Raw genomic sequence first — 22,234 nt, 5'->3', positions numbered from 1 at the left:
TCCACGAAAACTTAAAGAAAATTAACAAGCAGAATGAGTGGGAAGAGGCAGTTCACAATAGAACGGAATGGAGAAGAATTGTAAAGTCAGTTAAGAGCGACAACCAAAAAGTAAAGAGGCAACAAAGCAATGAGAGTTTTGAATGTCCGGAGTGCGGTAGACAGATAACATCACGTATCGGGCTTTTCAGTCACAGAAAAGCTCATGAAAGAAAACGCCTTGCGTGACCATCTTCTGATGCGTGTCAAATACTCGTCAGCGAGTAATGGCGGTATTTATGTATGTAAAGTTCTTGGACAGCGCTTAATTAATGTTATGCTGATATTAGTTTTTTGAGAGCTTCCCGCAATTTAGACTGGGGTACACTATCATACGCTTTCTTGAGGTCTACGTAGAGGAGATGTATTTCATGATATCTTGTCATCTTGTTCTTCTTGTTCATCTTGTTCAGCTTGTTCTTCAGCCTCCATATCCCGGTATTGTTCCTCAATTCTCGTTTTGACCAATTTTCCATAGACTCTTGAAACACAGCTCAGACGGAGATTCCTCGATAGTTATCGCAATCGTATTTACTTCCTTTCTTGTGTATTGTTGTTATATATGGTAGTACGGGCACGTACAAGGTGGTACGTGGCACTCAGGTACGTGCACTTACCAAGAGTGGAAGAAAGCAGAATCCCAAAGAAAATACTCAATTGGACACAACAGGTAAAAGAAAGAGAGGGAAACGACTCGAGAACGAATAGACGAAAATCTCTGGACAGACAGAGACCAATGGAGACTGGAAATCAGAAGAAAAAAAGTAAATGAATATTATGTAATACACAGGGTGAGTCTTAAATAAGTGCAAGTATTTTCAGGGCTGGTAGATTTTTTCTGGGTTTTCTTTTTTGTAAATTTAATCTACTACTTATGTTGCCATATTATCAAGAAATTATGCTTTTTAACTAGAAACTAAAAAAAACTCAAAAAAATTCCAAATTTTCAACCATTTTATTTCGCGAAAATAACCTCATAATTGTTGTCTGGGGTCAAAATATACTACTCCTAAAAATATTTGTTCTTATTTAAGACTCAACCTGTATTCACCATGTGTTCTCTTCAACAGATCATAATAAAATATGAGTTTTTGTGTTCTGTATGAGAATTAAATAAATGACATACATATTTTCTATTCTTTCGGTAACTTACCAATTTACTTATTTCACATACAGGGTGGTCCGAATTGTATTCAGGAAACTTTGGCAGCATATTCTCCATGTAAAAATAAATAAAATAGTTAATATAAATATATAATAAATATATGTCCTAAATTGCTTTGTTTTAAAGTTACAGGACTTAGAAGTTTTTTATTTTGGTTTTTTCCAAATAATTTCTAAACTATGGTCGATATTTGAATAAAAATTGGTGTCTGGATGTTTTTTGACATAAGATATTTGGGATTTCGATGTCAATATGGCTCCTACTTGGTATATACTACTTGGTAATATGACACGCCACCTACATGTTTTTTTTGTTTTGAAGAGTTAATAACTTTTTGTCCGTATATGTCTGTATAAAACTATTGTGTGAAAAAATATACATTTTCGTCTTTTTTATGTAAAATATGTATCTCGGTAAAAACCGCTATGGGCAACCGTTGTCAAGATATTTGAAATCTAAATAATCAATACAACATGTTCCTTTTTAAATTTATATTTTTTTTTAGAAAAATGTGAAACCTTTGACACAAAAAAAAACAAATTTATTACTTCCGCACAGATAAGATACTATGTTATCTGTGATTTCAGTCTAATAACTATCTAGTCAACGTTTTTTGTCAGTGATGACATGTATTGATTATTTCGATTCCAAATATCTTATAGAGAACGCCACCTACATGTTTTTATCTGTTTTGAAGAGTTAATAACTTTTGGTCCGTATACCAGACCTGTATAAAACTACTGAGCAAAAAAATAAACCAAACCGCAATGGATAACCGTTGTCAAGATATTTGGAATCAAAATAATCAATACATGTGTCTTTTCAAATTTATCATTTTTTTTAGAAAAATATATGATAAAACAGTTTCTGTTGAACCTTGGACACAAAAAAATCAAATTTATTACTTCAGCACAGATAACACCATGTTAAATATCACTATATGTATAACTGCTATCTTATCTGTGATTTCAGTCTAATAACTATCTAGTCAACATGTTTATTTTTGTCAGTGGTGACATGTATTGATTATTTCGATTCCAAATATCTTGAGAACGGTTGCTCGTACCGACTTTTACAAAGAGACATTTCTTATATACGTTAAATAAACGGAAATGTATCTTTTTTCTCAATAGTGTAATACAGGTCCGAATAAAAAATGTTTATTCCTCAAAACCATTAAAAAAACACGTAGGTGGCGACCCCTGCAAGTGGAAGTTTTACTAGCATTGAAATTCTCATGTAAAAGAAAATCCATATACCAATTTACACCCAAATATCGACGTTAATTAATAGAAATTTTTATTAGAATATAGAAAATATTTGGAAAAACCTAAATAAAGATGAAATTTCTACACCCTGTATATCCAAAACGAAGTATTTTAGGATATATATTACAATTCGGTCCACCTTTTATATTGAATCAACCTCGGAATCAGCATTAATTATTTTGTAATATTCGGTATATTCCAACAATTTTTTACAAATAGGGCTGATTGTTAACGGCTACCATAAATTCGCCGGAAATGAGAGTTTCTGGCAATTTCAGATGAACCTTTTTTTAATCGAAAAATTATAGGTTTTTTTAGCACTTTTATCAGAAAAACCGACAGGAGATGGTTCGCGGCAAGCGGTTTGCGCGCAGAAGGCGAGTTAATTTTTATTATTTTCACATTAAGGCGAATCAGTGCGCGTGCGCCGCGCGTTTGTGGTGCAGCACACTAATGTACAGTACGTCTGTCCGTTCTGTAGCTACGCGGTATCCGTGAGAGGGGAAACGATATTCTCGATGTTTTTCGAAAAAAATTAGACGACGCGTCCCATCAATAAAAATTCGACAAATTTGCATGTGGCCAATAAAATGAGTGGGCGGAGCGATTTGCGGTGACGTACTCGTCAAGTCGACGTATAAAATATATTGCTGTTTATTTAAATGTTTTTTGTCCGCATTCCTTTCATAGACACAGATCCAGCAGATGACTGTATATTAGTGCTAATGTTTATTATACGCAACTAATGTTTATTATACGCACTTTAAGATGAAACGATTTTGGAATAAATACTATAAAAAATTATAAAATTTAAATTATTTTTTTCTCAATAACAGGCATTAAATTTGAAGGTTCACGTGCACATGTGCTCTTATTGAAAAACCGCCACTTCCCTAAGCATATTATCCTTGTTTATATATACAAGGATATTATTAAATAAAATACTCAAAATCTACTTTATTTAATATACAGTGATAATATGTGTAGATATATGTGTAGAACATTCTAAAAAAATATTTTTGTTAAGTACATTAATACATTTACGTATACTTCGCTTATTACTTTTACGAATATACATTACTTAAATGAGTTCAAATCTCGTTTAGTTTCACCAAAGAATATTTTAATATTCTTTGATTTCATATAACTGACACGTATAATATTAATTTTAAGCGAAACATATAATACATTAAAAACAAACTCAAACTTATCCTTATAAAATAGCATATATACACAGTATATGTTTTGAGATCTAATCAAATTTAAATAAAAGTAACAGTCTTTCTCTATTTGTTCAATTAACAGGATGATTATGTTTGTACCAATTTCCTCGTGATAAAGTCCTTGCTTTTGAATGGGGCAAAGCATACTTCAACTTGTTCCAAAACCAAGGGTCGCCCCATTTTACATAAGTGTTCGTTTTCAAATAAGTTTGCATCTCTTCGTCTAAACTATCCTCGTTTAGTTCACCGTAAATCACTACAATAACCTAAAAATGTTGGTAATTACATTTTGCTCTAGAGTATGTCCCCGGATTGTCTTTACAAGAGGAAAAATGGATAATATTGGAAAGTGATAAAAATAGAGAAGGGGAGCTCCCGCGAAAAGGGTGGGTGGTAGAAGAAAATGGGAGGTACAATCATAGATCCAAACCACAACGTTATTTTACATCAGCAGGAATGGTTGCAAAAAAAACATCGGAGAAATTTTTGGTCAAATTTAAAGTATTATATTTTTGTAATTTTTAACCCTATAATCATAATTTTTTTAGCGAGCTGTATATAATTATATCAACTTTAATTTGTAAATTCAGCTTTTTATAAACATTAGTATTTGGCATATTATACAGGGTTAATCGAGAAGTTGTTTTTTTACCATAAATTTAAAAGATTCTGTGCAATTTTTTTTTCCTAAAATATAATTTTACGGCCAAAACCACGTCTTCTAAGCATTTTATTTCTTTGGATCATGTCAATACATGCTTTGGTTAATTTTTAAGAGCAAAATAAACTTGACACCAACAATTTGCAATTTCTTCAATTATCATTTCTTTTTTAAGATATTTTACGATATGACACGGTGACTTTGGTGATTATTGTGGATAATATACTATTATAAATCGCCCATCATATTCGACGGTAGTCAAATGCTTGGCGGTAGGGTTAGAAGTCGCGAAGCAGTACCAGCTTCATTCAATGAACTTCGGTTGGTTTTTAAAGAAGAATGAGAAAGCATAACGCAATATGGTATATGCAGCCTAAATGGCAGTATGAATAGACGTACACAGCCAGTTATAGCAGCCAAGGGAGGCAATACGAAGTATTACGGTATTTTTTACATTTTTTCATTGTTTGTATACTTGAGTATTACCTTCAGATGTTTTCTTTAATATCGTTAGTTCTGTTATCGTTATTAATGTTTATTAAAACAAGGACTGTATCGTTAGTCTTTAACGTTTTTTTTTTAATTTAGTATCCAATGAAGCGTAATATGACGTTAGGACAAGTAGTAACCAAAACCATCTCGTCATATTAAAAATTACATCAATAAGTAATGATAATTGAAAAAATTGCAAATTGATCGTAATCAGTTCATTTCGCTATTAAAAATTAACCAAAGCATGTAGTGACATAAATCAAAAAACAAAATGCTCAGGAGTCATAGTTCTGATCGTAAAATTATATTTTCTCCTAATATCTATAAAAAAACTCTATAAAAAATTTCTCCGTTGCGGTTTTCTTGCATCTGAGTGTATATTAAAATGTTTATACTATTCTAAAACATTAGATTAAAATATAGTAAAGGATACAGAACGCCACATTAAAATAGCATTGGAAGTTTTGTATGCGTAATAAACACAGATTTGGCCGTCAAAAAAGACGGACAGATAAATGCAGAAACATAAACAATATTCAAATTGTACTCTTTAAAAAAAATATTTGGGTATTTGGTCACTTGCACTGTAAGAAAATCTACAAAATAAAAAATTTACTCTCCGAAATACCCAGAGAAATTTTTTGAAGAGATGAATCCGCCACAGAAGTAGAGACATTTTTATTCAATTTAACGTTATAACTAGTATACTTTGGCAAAAAAAAAAACAATTCTTATATATGTATATCTTGAGGACATTTTAAACAAATTATGCTACATCTTTGCTTTATTCAATCTAAGATTTCAAATGCATTGCTTACTCTTGCTCTGCCTTCGCTTATGGCCTGTGTATGAGCCGTTCTAAATTCCATTTTACCCCATACGCTCTCGAGAAAATTATTGGACAAAATAACCAAAGTTCTTCGGGAATTTAACACGGAATTGATAATCTGCTTGCTGATAAATTCTCCCGGCATCCAGTCTCTGTAGTGAATACAGACCTTAAATGGAATTTCGCCTTGTTCTAGTTCTGTAAAAAGACAAATATTTATTTTTTAATTAACTTTATTTATTTATTTTTTCTATGAATTAATTATATCTACTATACAGGGTGGCCCATCGAAAACGTTCCGCAAGGCATAACAGCCAGGGTCTTTTTTTTTCAAAAAATCTAAAAACACGTCAATTTTGTTTGTGAGGGGGACAACTTTGGCCCCAAAAATGATTGCAAAATCTTCAACCTTCTAAGCGGGGGTGTCATCCCCAACTTTTTTCAAATGGGAAGAGGGGTCAAGTGGCGTCTCAATGAAAAGGGCTTTTGATTCTGTATATTTTCCCACTTCGTTTTTAAAAATCGGTAGAGTCATTTTGAAAATATGAAAGATTGAAATTTGTCATCAATAATTCGTATTAAAATTGAACATCAATAATTCGTATTCGCAGCTCTTCTAATGAAGCGGGTGGAGTGCTATACACTTTACTTTTTATGTGTCCCCATAGAAAAAAGTCTAAAGGAGTCAAGTCGGGTGACCGGGGAGGCCACTCAATTGCACCCCTTCGTCTTATCCACCGAACGGGAAAGTTATTGTTTAAATAATTACGCACATTTTGAGAGTAATGTGGAGGTGCACCGTCTTGATGAAATATTAGTTCTGCTTCAACGTATCCAGGATTGTTCTCTATGATGTCAGTTAGGGCTGGGTCGATGGTATTTTCCAGTAAATCCAAGTACATATCACCTGTTAGATTTCCAGGAAGAAAAAAAGGACTCACAATAGAATTTCTAAAAATACCGGCCCACACTTTCAATTTCTGAGGGTTTTGGGTGTGCACCTCGTGAAAAACCCTGGGCTTGTCCTCAGCCCAGTACCGACAGTTGTGCCGATTAACTAGACCGTTTAAAAAGAAAGTGGACTCTATCTAACCTGATCGTTCAACCTTGTGGCAAGTGAAAAAATGCGTAAGCATCTAGAAATAATAAGAAAAAACGGCAAATTGGTCGAAGGAATTTATCCTTATCATTTACTCTGATAAATGTTTAAATAAACTTTTCAAATTTCAATCCTTCATATTTTCTCAATGACTCGACCGATTTTCAAAAACAAAACGGGAAAGTATAGAGAATAGACAGCCCTTTTCATTGCGGTACCACTTAACCCCCCTTCCCATTTGAAAAAAATTGGGGGATGACACCCCCGCTTAGAGGGTTGAAGATTTTGCAATCATTTTTGGGGCAAAAGTTGTCCCCCTTACAAACAAAATTGACTAAAGATAAAAATAAAAAGAAAAGTTGGTATATGCCTTAAGGTGTTGCCTGAAGAAGTTACAGCCCTTGCAAGCATTTACAGCCCTAACTTGTAACATATCCTGTAAATTTTTAGAGCATATGTGGTGCATGTTACTACACTGATAATTATTTTAATATGCTCCGTTCAAATTCCTACTAAAGTATTCCTACTTATCTATGATCAGTTGTTCATGATTGATCTCACAGTTTTTTTAGTCCTAAAGTCGACGTATCGTAACCTTTAAATGCAAATATCTTAAAAACAGTTCACGTTTCGAGCTAAATGAAGGCTATAAATGCCCTAGGTCAAAAAATATACACTAAAAACAAATATATTTTAATTGTTCAGATTAATATGTTCAACATATTATATGTTCAGACATTCACAAAAATGTGTGTAATGGACGTTCTCAAAATGATTAATTTTGGTCTAGCCGCACTAGGTATAAGTTTTGCGATTATAGGCATTTAGAAATAAATCTTCATATAAACCATTTATGTAAGCAACTTTTATTTAAGATAAACGTATTACATATTCATTCAATGCCTAAATATTCCTATTTAATTTATTTTAGTATACAGGGTTGTTCACCACATACGACACGGAGTATTGAATGATGAGATTTTTACAAATTGTAAGTTTTGGGTTCGATGAAGGACTATTAGAGGTACAATTTAAAAATAATTTTACAAGATACAGAGTGTCCCAAATAAGTAAAAAATATCAAAGTTGTATTTTTTTAAGTAGAACACCCTGTATATTATTACATTTCTAGTTTCTACGATTAAAATATAGGTAAATTTGATTAAGGTTTATTATACTTAAACCTTACCGTTTTTGAAATATTTTCAATTTTGTGAAATTGCAGTAAAAATTTTAAGGCTTCATTTCTCCAAGGGTATCAAAGTTTTTAATACTAAATATTTACTGAAGTTTATTTACTGATCAGTTGTTGTTTGCAATAATAAAAAATAATACTACCTTATACAGAGTGTCTAAAATTTATATTTAAATAATTATTAGCTTCAAACGGCAATAACTTGTTTAATTTAAATGGAACACCCTGTATATTTTACGAGAATCAGATGCACAATTTAATTGCCTATCAAATTATATTATACCATTTTTTACCTATCTCTTTAAGTTTCCGTAGAAAATGCATTTTCTTGTAATTTAGAACTTATTTATCAATATTACCCATGGATTATTAATATTTTAGATTATTTTTAAAGATGTACAAATTTTTAAAGAGTACAAATATTAATATTGTCGATATAATTCGTTTATTTCATTAAAAAATAAAAAAAAACTGTTTAAATATTTGTTAAAGAGGATCAGTTAATATGATTCCAGTATTCAAACAACATTAACTGACTGTTTGCTTTGATTAATAATAATTGCTCCAAATACTAAAAAACTGAATTTTGTATGGGCATTAGACAGTGTGATAAAAAGTAACACCTTAAAAATGATATTTCATTTTTTAATAAATGCTTATTTATAACTACAGAGACTTTAATTTGATAACTTATTATTATATTGATTTCTGACTCAAATCCACATTTATTTATAATAATTTAATAACGAACACAATTAAGTATGTAATTAATTAGTATATGGGCGCAAATAATGGTGTTATATTTAATTAATGGTATACTCTTTTATAAAGATTTAAATAGTTTTCTTTTTGCATACAAATGGGCTAGTAATATTATCGTTTTGCTAAAAACGATAATATTACTAGTCTGTACATTTTGTACATTTGTTGCTTTAAAAACAATCTAAAATGTCAATATTCCATTGATATATTGATAAATGAGGTCTAAATTATAAGAAAATGCATTTTATACGAAAACTTGAAGGGATAGGTAAAAAATGGTATAATACAATTTGATAGACAATTTAATTGTGCATCTGATTCTCCTAAAATATACAGGGCATTCCATTTAAATTAAAGAAGTTATTGCCGTTTGAAGCTAATAATTATTTAAAATAAATTTTTAGACACTCTGTATAAGGTAGTATTATTTTTATTATTGCAACACAATAACTGATCAATAAATAAACTTCATTAAATATTTAGTATTAAAAACATTGATACCCTTGGAGAAATGAAGCTTTAAAATTTTTACTGCAATTTCACAAAATTGAAAATATTTCAAAAACGGTAAGGTTTAAGTATAATAAACCTTAATCAAATTTACCTTTATTTTAATCGTAGAAACTAAAAATGTAATAATATACAGGGTGTTCCATTTAAAAAAATACAACTTTGATATTTTTTATTTATTTGGGACACTCTGTATCTTGTAAAAATATTTTTAAATTGTAGCTCTAATAGTCCTTCAACGAACCCCAAACTTACAATTTGTAAAAATCTCATTGTTTAGCTACAATACTCCGTGTCGTATGTGATGAAAAACCATGTATAAATATGCACCATTCAAATACCCCCATTTCACTAATGATTATTTAATTATTATTTACTACGCGAGTATTTACATCTGTAAAACATACGCGAGTACTTAAACAGATGCGTAAAACATACGCGAGTTAACTAAAAACTAAAAAAAATCCAAAAAAATTTTCAAAAAATTCCGAATTTTCAAAACAAAAATTTGCCCGAAAAAAACCTCATAGGTGTGTTTCTGGGGTTGAACAGTTGTTTCTACAAGTTAAAATACTTGCACTTATTTCTGGGACACCTTGTATAGGTATAATTAAATTTATTTTTATCTGTATTAGGGAGTTTGGTAAACATGTTTTTGACACCCTATAGAGTCTGTCCAACTGGAGGATCCCAGATTAATTAATTTAATTCACAGGCAAATTTTATTTTCTGTCATTTTTTGATTGCCGTCTGTTAAAATCTTCCCTCGAGTCATTGGACAGACTTTAGAGTCGTTTGACATCCGTTTATTTTTGATATGAAGGGGAGGAGAGGTGTAATAATGCACAAGTATTTGTTTGAGTAATAGCTATTAACAAACAAAACAAAAACATAATTATTTTAGTATTATTTTATTACTCATAACACATTTGCCTCATATACATCATCTAATACACATCTACTGTCTAAACTACCAAAATACTAGAGGATATACCCCTTGAAACTTTAAGCATTTTTTTACGATTAAGCCTATTTGTTTTACCTCTAAAAAACACTGAAAAACTAGTTTCCGTTTGGATTCTACACACAGATACTTTACAAAAATAGCTTTTTATTTTTTATACTTCTCTTTCAGTGGCAAAATATCAGTTTTTTTTTCAAGAAAAGAACCCCTCACAAAGGTATAAAAATTACTTTCACTTCCAGTACTCCGTTAATAAACGTGTATTGGCCCAGTAGTTCATATTAAATTTTTAAAATTATATTTTTTCATATTTTTTTAAATAAAAAGTTTTTTACAAGATTATGAGGTTTGTGTCTCTTTCCTCTCATTAGAGGGTTTCCATTAATGTTTACTCTATATTATTATCCCCCGACTAATTTTATTACTATAAACAATCAATTTAAAATTATTCTTGCTTCTACACATTCTTTTCTAAATAAAACAGATAAAATAAAAAAAAAATACAAATTGAAATATGAAGAGTATTAATAATACCAGTAGAATTATACTGGGTGGTGCATCGTCGTTGGAAACGGAAGTGGCATGCAAATTTTGAAATGTCCAAACATTAGCTCCCTTGATAATTTTACAGCGAAGTCGTAATTAGAGTTTTTAAAAGTCTGTGTATGCTGAACAAATTTGAACAGTTTTGAACAAACCGATTTTAACTAATTCAAGAAAAAGTGCATCTATTTTTAAATTAAAACTGAACAGGTAACAATGCAAAACCAGGCAAATGCCAACCTTAAGTTGTCAACCATAGATAAAGGAAATAAATTTAGATTGGAATGCCCGTGAAAATTTTGGAACGCGAAATTATTTTGGGTCGCGACCGTGGTACGCGATCTGGCGCTGCTATAGCGGTTGGTAAGAACAACCACAAACAAAAACAGAAATATAATTTTTTCTTGTCCTATCATATAAATTCTAAAGTCAGAATTTTCAAAAATTATAAAATCTTTCAAAATCTAAACCGCTCCCATTGAAAAAAATTCGAAAAGTGTTTAAAGGGTCCATTTTCAAAGTAATTATTGCTATCTTGTGAGTTTAATTTAAGTTTCATTTACTCAAACCCATGATAATTGTGAAATAGTGGCATTAAAAACTTAAAAAGCTGTGATGTGAACTGTAAACTGCAAAAACCATCGTGGATCGTGGCATAACGTCGGTTTCCAATATTTCATAGGTATTTCATACATGTGCTTATATAAAATAAAGTTTATTGTATGCAACACACTGTATTTTATTTTTAAATTAAAAGAAAATAATAATAAATTTGAATAAATAATATTTGCCGATATAATTCCAGAAAAAGCCGAACCGCTCCAAAATTTTCAAAAGCTTTGGGTTGCAACCGTTGCAAGAATAGTGCCAAATAGTGTTTACATTGTTGTTATGTGAACTTTCCAATCTAAACTTGTTTCATATATCTATGGTTAACATAAAAGTCGACGCATCAACTGCCAAAACACCAGTTATTTCATTTTTAGATTTAATAACAGAACTAAATGGCTCAAATTAAAATGAATATATTTAAAAATATGGTAACAATACATAAAAATCTATTAAAATTTTAATATAGGAATGAATAATTATTATACAGGGTGAATTTCCTACGATGTTCTCTATGGGTATCTCGGAAACTACTGAACATAGAGATTCGATTAAATGGGGAAAAAATTGCAGTTTTGTGGGGACATAAATATGCGCCTTTCAGATTTTTGAAAAAGTTCATGGCTTACTAGATATTTCGATATTTCGAACAAATTTTGGCTATTTTAAAAATTGTCCCTAATTCCATTATAAGCTATTTTAGACAAAAAGTTTTCATATAAAAGTTGTAGGTAATCACATTCTTAATGAGATTGTGTCCGCCACTTTTTCTAAAGCCTGTCATTTTTGACATAGAACACAAAACTGCAATTCTTTCCCCATTTAACCGACTTTCTATCTCCAGTAGTTTCCGAGATACCCATAGAGAACATCGTAGAAAACTCACCCTGTATGTATTTATAACATTTAACACCAAAACATTAATCAATAACGAATTATTGATGTTGTGTTTTCAAAATGAACACTAATTAATACTGATACGTCACGTAATAAGAGTTTTAAATGTATAAAAATAGAAGATTAAATGTTTTTACCTTTTAACAATCTATTTTGAACAAACTCCTCGTCCTTATTCGAATAACTTATAAAGATATCGTAATCTTTCCCCTTATCAAGTTCATCTTCCGCCACACACCACAAACATAAATTCTTCGAATACAAGTATATCTTTATAGATTTGTTATATTTGTAGTAGAGCATCGTAAGTATGGATATCAGAGCTAGTGCTATAGTTACGCTAATAAGAAAAATCATCATTACGGCATTGGTTTGTTGATCGTACAACTTCATGTACACTAGAGATTCGCCAGTTTTATTACATATCACCTCCGATTGATCAACCTGTAATCAAATAATTAATTTATATTAATTGCTAAATAAGAATTGAATTACTTGTTAGTGAAATATTTATTTGTGATTGTGAATTTTAAACTTGTAAAACTGGTTATTAGTTTAAAAGAAAAATACAATTAGATTTTATGAAATTGTTTTTCCAGTGCAAATATATTACCTTTATATTGTTAAATTCTATTAGAAACTTTTGTAATTTTTTTGCTGTCGAGTCACATATCCATGAGTTATTTCCCAAAGACACCCTATTTAAGTATACGTCATTCCTTAAAGTAGTAATAACGTTATCACTCAGCGTTGATAGCTTGTTGTCTTCTAAGTGTAGCACCTGTAATAAAACATACCCAATAAAACATATTTCTTTTCATTCTCCCCAAGTAGAATTTTTATACACAAAATCTAAACAAAATTTCCGCTGGGAAACATTGTGAAACAGTTGTGTCACATTTTTGACACATATGTTTCGTAACGTAAATCTCTTTTTGTTGGGAAACATTTTACCAAAATATGGTTTCACTACGTAAGCCATAACCCTTCTATAACAATAAAGATCTCAGTGGCAAATTTTTCAAAACTTTTAAGAACAGATGTGGCCCACATATACAAAGATTTTGTACCCGTTTAATGCCTGAAAAGTGTCCATAATTTATTTGATATTCCATCAAATATGAGAACATAACCTTACTTTAATTGTTTGGATTTTGTTCTGCACTTTTTGCATTTAAGCATTCTACAAGTTTTTATAGTAGTATACTTAAAAAAGCAGAAGGAAGGGCATATGGTGAGTACAAATACAGATATTTTTTATGCGATTTTATAATAATTTATTATACGCATTACAGAGATGACTTATTTTAGTAATAAATGTAATAACATCCATATACCCGCCAATAACAGCCAATACCAACTACCCATACTCAACAGGAGACCGAAGAAAAATGTTACCAGCAAACGTTTTTTTCACAATGGAATACATGTTTTTATGTTTTAATTGTGTTATAACCTTTAAGTACTAGCATATTGAAATAGTCGCGCCTATACTGACCGACCATCTGAGAGACGCATTAAAAAAAATTCATATTTTGTTCGTGTCTAACAGATTTTTTGTAAGTGGAGTGAATCATTAGCATTAAAACTACAGGAAAAAAATATCTAATGCTTATATTATGCGAACATGTTTTATATTTTTGAAATAAAAGTACTAATTTTGGATTTTTGACCATATCTTTGTTTCTCATCGAGATAGAAAAAAAAGCGAAAGGAAAATGAAAAAATATATTGATTATTATATTTAGCATATAAAAACCTATCTATTAAGCACAAAAAAGGAAAAGAAAATATAAAGAATAAAAAAATGACAATGCCTAAAGATGGGCTTGTTCCCTACACACTTTTTTGCGCATTCCAAACAAATTGTTCTCTTCACTTTCTTCGATATTAGTTTACTGATCGTTCACATCCATATTTTCATCATCTATATCAAAACATACACAGCTACATACCATTAGATATTAGTTAAAACCCGTTTTTTACCTTCTAATTCGAATTCAGAATTATGATCGCTCTCTATGGCAAAATTTTCCCCACATTCGGATTCTTTGTCACTATTTTGCTATTATCGCTGCCAGTCCCTTCAAACCACTTTAGAAGAGTATCCTTGTAATCTTTCTTGCCATACTTTACATGTTTTGAGCTTCTAGGTTCTTGATTCATTCCACAAATTAAAAAAAAAACTTACGTTAACGCCAACACTCCGTCTGTCAGACGGCATCGACAGTTTGAACTAAAATATTTCGAAAACTACACACTTTCGCAAATTGCCCTGCCGGCCTTTAACTTGTTTTGATGCGTATTGAAATTACATAATTGGATGATAATTAGAAGTGGAGAGGAGAGGAGATGTCATACGTCCAGCTAGTCCTTTGCGTCTGTGAGACGGGGTGTTAGTACTTAAGGGATAATAAGTATATCGGGTGCGTCTCAAAAGTGGCTCACCTCTATAATTTCTTTATTTTTTCAGATAAAACAACGAGATTTGGTATGTTAGTATATGACATAAATTGGGATTAATTGACGTATTCAATTGTTTTCCGTCACTTCCGGTTTCACCGGAAACGACTACAACTTTTGATTTTTAAATGGCACCCTCTTTTTTTTACTTTATTCGATAGAAAATGACACTCTGAATCGAATGACATATCATATGTCAATTTTTGACATAGTCACTCAAAAACAAATTCTATTTTAAATTTCAATCTAGAGTTGGCTGTGAAAAAACACTAATTTTTAATCAAGGAGCCTTGGAAAAATAGATTTGATCGTCTAATGTTTTCAGTGTCTTGTCCTGGCCGGTTAAAAGATGCCCAAATTGTATTTTTAATCATATCTCAATTTTTTTTACATGGAACGAGGGTGGCTCATTAGCATATTTGGAAAAAGCATTTTTTTACGAGTAATTTGATACCACACACTTGATATTTTGAGTCAAATTGTCGTTATGAACCTCATGTTACAATTTCAAATAAACCATATGCCAAAATGTCAAAAGTTGACATATGATATGTCATTCGATTGAGAGTGTCATTTTCTATCGAATAAAAGTAAAAAAATACCGAGGGTGCCATTTAAAAATCAATAGTTGTAGTCATTTCCGGTGAAACCGGAAGTGACCGAAAACAATTGAATACGTTAATCAATCCCAATTTATGTCATATACTAACATATCACATAGGTATCGTTGTTTTACCAGAAAAAAATAAAAAAAGTTATAGGGGTGAGTCACTTTTGAGACGCACCCGGTATAAATATGTTTTAATTATTTTGACCAGAAGTTTTGATTCGCGTTGTTGAAAGGTGACTAGTTTCTGTGTAGAAATTTCTATACAGATAGCGCTAAATCGAAACATTTTGGAAACAAGTATTTCTAATAAAATACAAATAATTTAAGTACGTAGGTCGTACTAAATGAGTACTTGTGATTCACAATTTCTGAGGTAATGATAGGCGGTTGAAGCGTACCGCTAGCCTCATTACCTTCCTTGTGTACAGAACGGCTCTAGCATGGCAAACCACTAAGTACCTTGCCACTTCCAAGGCGTTAAACGCTATATACGGGAGCCAACTCTAGATTGAATTATTATTGATCATAATATTAATTATTATTAATTATATATTTGTATTATTAGACATTTAATATCAAAAGCCACTAGATAAAATAAAACAACATGGTTTTAATATAAAAATACGAAAATATTGTGGTAGATTTGCGTCCTTAAGTTATTATTATTTTTTTTTAATAAAAGGTAATAATATTAATATAATTTTTAATAGAGTAACTTTGGCAGCATATCCTGCAGATATGCATAAATAAAAAGTTCGTATAAACTGATGTTCTAAGATGTAAAAGAGTCAGCAGGAATAGTGCCAGGGCTCGAGAAAAATATTGTTTATGCAGACCAGTGTTATTAATAGTAAATAAATCAAAAATAGAAAGCTCACCTTCACATGTTGAGGTATCCAGTTCACTTTTGTAATTTCATTGTGTGATAAATCCAAAATGGAAACGTTTGCGTAGCTTTCCAAATTTATCTGTCCTTCAAGATTCAAACGATTCCCACTCAGATACACTACAGTCTGATTTTGTTTGAACTGATTGTCAACGGTTTCAACGTTATGCACCACAGGATATCTCGTTAAATTTCTTACTGAGCAATCAACAACTACGGCTAATTTTTTATCCTGATAGTAACAATCACACGGAGTGGGACAATTCCTGATTTTCACTAAAGGACATCTTTGCTTCCACGATTTGTCTCTACAGAAACTTTGATTATATGTCAGCTGAAGCGCGCTAAATGCTTTTTTGTTGTCTTTGGTCAAACTAAATTTTTCGCAGTCGCATTTCACGTAGTTCTTTGAGATGTCTAAATCCAATTTCCAGTTTCTACTTGTCGTATTTCCACCTCTAATATCTACATGTCTTAGTGAATTATTTGATAGATTTATTTTCATTTCGCTCTTGTCGGGAACCAAGTCTTTCACCTGAAAATGTTTAATGAATGAATACACTATTGTGGATTATTTACATAAATGTGTCATGTTCTACCATAAATCATATGTTTATTCTTTTTTGTTACAAGATACGCAATAGCATCAAAACATATGATTCCGTAAAACTCGAGGTAAAACTAGATGCACACAGCAAGAGAAACAGTTTTAGCCACAAGCATTTTTGACTAAACGTGTTTTCATTTGATGCTTCATTGCAAAATAAATGCGCTAACGCGCAGATGATTAAGTAAGCAGATGTAAGTAAGTAGTTCATTAGCAGATGATTAAAACTCAGCAGTAACGTATTAAGTAAAGTATTCTCTAGTGTATTGTGGTGAATAGTTCTCTTTAATAACACTAATTATTAGTGTTTTATTTTGCTGATAAAGTTTTAAGATAAGTCATTAGGTATAAATTTACTACCTAATTCCAATGAGAACTACCAATAAAAAAACTTATTAAAATTAAATTAACGTATCTTTTTAAATTTGGTAAAATACCACTGACAAATTAATCTCCGTTAGATAAACGCAGCGGTGCTTATAAAAAAAATATTTTATTTTGCAGATTTTTTTACAGTGGCGAAATACACAGCAGACTTTTATAAAAGCTTTAAGTAATTATACTGGGTGCTTCAAATTCAAGGTACGAGCAATGGTATCTCGGAAACCGTAATAGATGCGAAGATAGTTAAATTGGGGCAAAAGTTGATCCTTGGGATGTTCACCAAGATGCCATCAAAAAAGTTTTAATAATTTCAAGGATTGCCAAGTGTTTTGGAAAAAACGGATTTTTTTGAAAAACAATTTTATTTTTTCCTGTCGTTACTCTTTAGAGAATTAATAACTAATTGCACATTCTCATAGCCATTTTATTATGGCTATCTGATAGTATTTTTAGATTTTCAAATTAGCTGATAATTTGTGAGACACAGAGGCCAATTTAATTTTTTGAAATACGTACCTACATTTTGTATTTCAAGTTTTGAAAGAACTCGGTCTCATGAGCCACACATGATAAGCCACACTTGACACTTTTCTTTTGTTTTGGGTACCTTAACAATAACAAAACTATTTCATTATTATTTAAAATAATTTCTAGTCCGACTCTGGTTTTTTAAATTATTTAATATGATCATATTCATCGCAATAATATTGATCAGCGCTAATTAAAATTGAATAAGGAAAATCGGGAAAAATTGAAAGAGAAGAATAAGAAGAGAAAGATAAGAATAGAGATTCTAAAGAAGAATAAATAAGATCCAGGTCAGCAATTTAAAGATATTATTTTTAACTTTTCTTATTATGAATTTGAAATCTCAGTGTCCGATCTAATAATATACATAATATTAATGGTAGTTATTATAAATAAATCAGATTCTACAAACTAGTTTCTGATGCTCTACATGTTCGAAAGGGTTACGACCATAGATTTAGGAAGAACAGACATCATATTATGCATTTTAACCCGATCAAACATTCGGAGGTTGACTGTAAAAACCAACTGAGATAGAGAAGGCGACATTGCCACATATCAAATTTGCGCCTATCTACTTAGTTTGATTTGCAGAAAAGGTGACTTTAAAACCTTCACCGGATATCAATAAATCTCAATTTCTTAATTAAAGTAATAGTTTATTTTTAAAGAAGCATGCGTAATAATATGTTATTAACCAGAGGATATATGCGTTACTATTAAAGGATATGTTTACTGTTTAATGTGCTGAAACGTCTAGAACTATTGGCAACGTCGCTGCTAGTCTTCCAGAATGAAATGAGCCGTCCGTCTCACCACCCCTCGCGACGACCCATGGTCCGTTATAGCGTACTACGTTTAGCTTACGGTGTGTTTGAAGTCGGAATCAAGTCCGAAGTGAACTTTTCAGTGTTTTTCAGTAGTTTTTGTTTTTGTTTAATGTACTTTTGAATCTGCGAATTTTCAATATGGTACGACAGTGTCAAATGTGTGGACAAATAAGCTCAAATTACCCGAATTTGTCTTTTCACAGGTAGGCATTGTTTCCGCCGCGCCGTAATCGTACATAGGCGTCCCACAAGGGAGCCTCTCACAACTAAAATAATTTCTAATTATATTTGTTGAATTTTGATCTATTAAAACAAAAACGTAGTAGCCGGTAATTGAATTATAATTCGTCTCAATTACTACCTAACTGATGTAGATCATAACAAATTTGAATATAAACGTTACATTTGAAACTTTATTATAAGCCAGAAAAGTGACATTTTTTCTTAAAATTGCGTCCTATTTTGGTCATTATATACGATATTCTAAAGGAATTTTGCTCAACAAATAAACAAAGGTGTTTACCCAACCTTTTTACATTTTATTGCTTTTTATATCTGCCCCTTCGGCCTTGTTTAGACAATTTTTTACCACCGTACAAATACATCTTCCTAGAGTTATTTGTACGGTGTGTTTAACTTTTTTTAGAATGGGACGAACTGTAAATAATTCTTAGGCTACTAGTTTTATACATATCTATATAGAGAGTGACCCAGGCCTCCAAAAAAGCTTTTTACCTATTACGTTTTTGGTTTGTGATTTTTATTTTAATTTTTTACATAAGATGGGGGTCATTGTAACACACATTTTCAAAATATTTTTGTCAACATACAGGGTGATTCAAACCGCAATACATATGCTTAATACAGTTCATGAAGATTAGGACATTTAACTAAAATTTGATTATCTGATGAAGCTACCTTTAAAAGTAATGGATTTGTAAATAAACGTAATAGGTATTCATTATTATGCGACAGAAATCCCATACTGTAGCACACAGATTTTATACTTTTAATGATAAATGCCTTCTATTGCGAGACTAAAAGGCAATTGCCTCGTATCAGAGCCATCATAATACAAGAAGAAGACCGAAAGAGTCAAATCTTGTCTTATTTAAAAAAAAACACAATTTTCTCATTAAATATTGATTTTAGGTATAGGAAGTTATTAATAATACAAGATTAAACAACTATTACACAGTACTTCACAGGAAGCTATCGATTGCGAACTAACTAAATCGTTACTAATTAGGTACTAATTTTGAAAAGTTCTTTTTAAGATAAAAAAAAGGTAAAACTAAAACCTAAACTATAATTTGAGATTAAACGGGAAGTTCTAAATAATGCTGCCTATTCTAAACAAGAAAAATTTATTTATAAGTTAAGTTTTATAACATTCCTAATTAAATTTGGGCGAAAAAGATATTTCTGTTTGCTGTAGGTAATTTTCTCACGGAAAATACGTAAATAAAAATGACTTTTTAAGTAAAAAAAAATCAAAAGGACAAGTTATTCTAAATAATGACTGTCCTTTTCAAAAAAGGACAAGTGGCAACCCTAGGTATTTCTGGAATGGAAGTTTAATGGCAAATCTACAACTTTGGTTTGAAAATATGTTCCGGCCACCTATGTTTACAAAAATGTCTAAAATGTGTGAAAGTTTAAATTGAAAATCGACGTTTGAGCGATTTTCGAAAACTACTAACGTTTCAACATAAGTATATGTGGGATATTAATTGTATTATTATATTAGACCTTATAACAAAACTCATCTGACGAAAAAGTGTTAATGTAATAATAATATGGAATAAAAATTTTACTAATTACTTTACTTTTACTTTACTAATTCGTTCCAAAAAACGATACGCCACTGGCCATTAGAACAATACAAATGTGCCTAGTTACCGGGGTCGGAAATTTTAGACTTCTCTGTCTCTTCTATCCTTGTTTGACACATTGGAATGTTTGATACACTACCAACGAGTATTTATGAATGAGATGTTCGGTCTATCTTTATAATGTCTTTGGTTACAACCGAAACGAAAATAAAAATTTGTGCACCCGGGAGCACAAATTTATTTTTCGTTCAATCTTATTTATAGCTCTTTGAACATATCTTCTTCTTATGGACGACAGGAACCTCGCTGGCCATTATACTGTTCTACCATTTCCAATCCACCTTCCGGGGAAATGATTTGATTGTTTATATTATTTATTTTATATCATTTTGTATTATTTTAGTGCATTTGATTTTCCGTATTTAATGTTTTACCCGACGTTATTGTTAAATTTGAAAGCTTATCAGTATTGCAACGATGAATAGATTCAATATTAAAAAAAAGCAAAGCCGGACTTGAAATTAAATTAAATAAATTGTTTTCCAATGTCCAAAACAAAAAAATATATTATGTATGGCATATTATTGTACTCAGGAGACCAAGTTCTTTTAAACTCAAATAAAAAATGCAGGTCCGTATTTAAAAAAATTAAGTTGGCATATGTATCTCACAAATTATCAGCTAATTTGAAAATCTAAAAATACTATCAGATAGCCCTAATAAGGTGGCTACAATGTGCAGTTAGTTTTTCTATTTTCTAAAAATTAACGACAGGAAAAAATAAAATTGATTTTCAAAAAAATCCGTTTTTTTTCAAAAAACTCAGCAATCCTTGAAATTTTTAAAACTTTTTTGATGGCATCTTGATGAACATCTCAAGGAGCAACTTTGCTCCAATTTAACCATCTTCGTATCTATTACGGTTTCCAAGATACCAATGCTCGTACCTCTAATTTGTAGCACCCTGTATAGTGGCATAAAGAGCGTATAAATATAACACCCTAAATTTTACTTAGAAAAGATACGAGAAAATGCAATGTAAATTAAGTAAAAATATCTGCATTCAAAAATGAAATGAGATTCTTACGTGAATATTATTTTTATATAAATAAAACTGAAAAGGCCCTTGGGTGATTCCATTCTATCATTTTTTCATGTTATGTACGTTTTGCTCATAGTAGTAAGTACATTATCAATCTATGAATACAATATTTATATTAATACAACCCTGACAAACATACTTAATTTATTTGTATCTGCTTAGGATGTTTAGGGTAGCGGATTTTTTTTTTGGGGGGGGGGGAGTATTGTGCTGTAGTAGACAACTGTGTTGTTATAGAACTTTTATTCTCATTCTTGATATACTGAATATCAAATACCTATATCACACGTTTACTATAAAATAAAATAATATGCATGAAACATAAAACCTTGGTTATAGAACTAACAGAAAATCAAATAAGTAACAGTTAAAAACAACCACACGCACATACAAATAATATTAAAATTTATAATCTGGAATATTCAGAGGCAAAAGTTTTAAGTCGCACTTCAAGGAAAGAAAATCCAAGGAAACTGTATACGTCAATTATGATATAAATATTTTTAACAATAGACATTTAAAAAATTTGAACATCTGGAATTGAATCCCTATCTGGCAAACATATCTTAGCTGGATGGTTTCAGCATAATACATTTCCGTCAACATTCCTGTTTATTTTTGTATAAGATGCAAAACAGAAACAAAATATTTAAAAATCGCATTAACACTTAATTTATTAATAATTAATTATTAATAAACATAAACAGGATGACCGGGTGTTCGGAAAAAGATCC

The 22,234-nt window shown here is 30.7% G+C and overlaps 1 protein-coding gene across 1 annotated transcript in view; it reads right to left on the bottom strand.

Annotated features, from left to right (window-relative positions):
• Positions 1-3,461: 3,461 nt before the first annotated feature.
• Positions 3,462-22,234, bottom strand: part of LOC115885802 (protein toll-like) — a 51,036-nt gene continuing 32,263 nt past the window's right edge. The window contains exons 3-7 of the mRNA XM_030904824.1: positions 16,207-16,749; positions 12,869-13,036; positions 12,393-12,699; positions 5,666-5,874; positions 3,462-3,960 (exon numbers count right to left, since the gene is read on the bottom strand). Of these exons, the coding sequence (XP_030760684.1) occupies positions 3,766-3,960; positions 5,666-5,874; positions 12,393-12,699; positions 12,869-13,036; positions 16,207-16,749 (1,422 nt within the window). The 3' untranslated portion in view covers positions 3,462-3,765. The remainder of the gene's footprint in view (positions 3,961-5,665; positions 5,875-12,392; positions 12,700-12,868; positions 13,037-16,206; positions 16,750-22,234) is intronic.

The sequence above is a fragment of the Sitophilus oryzae genome, unplaced genomic scaffold (genome assembly GCF_002938485.1).
Source record: "Sitophilus oryzae breed Bouriz unplaced genomic scaffold, Soryzae_2.0 scaffold_41_pilon_pilon, whole genome shotgun sequence".
Lineage (NCBI taxonomy): Eukaryota > Metazoa > Arthropoda > Insecta > Coleoptera > Curculionidae > Sitophilus > Sitophilus oryzae.
Note: the sequence above shows the minus strand (reverse complement) of the source record. Positions and strands in the feature narration are given on the sequence as shown.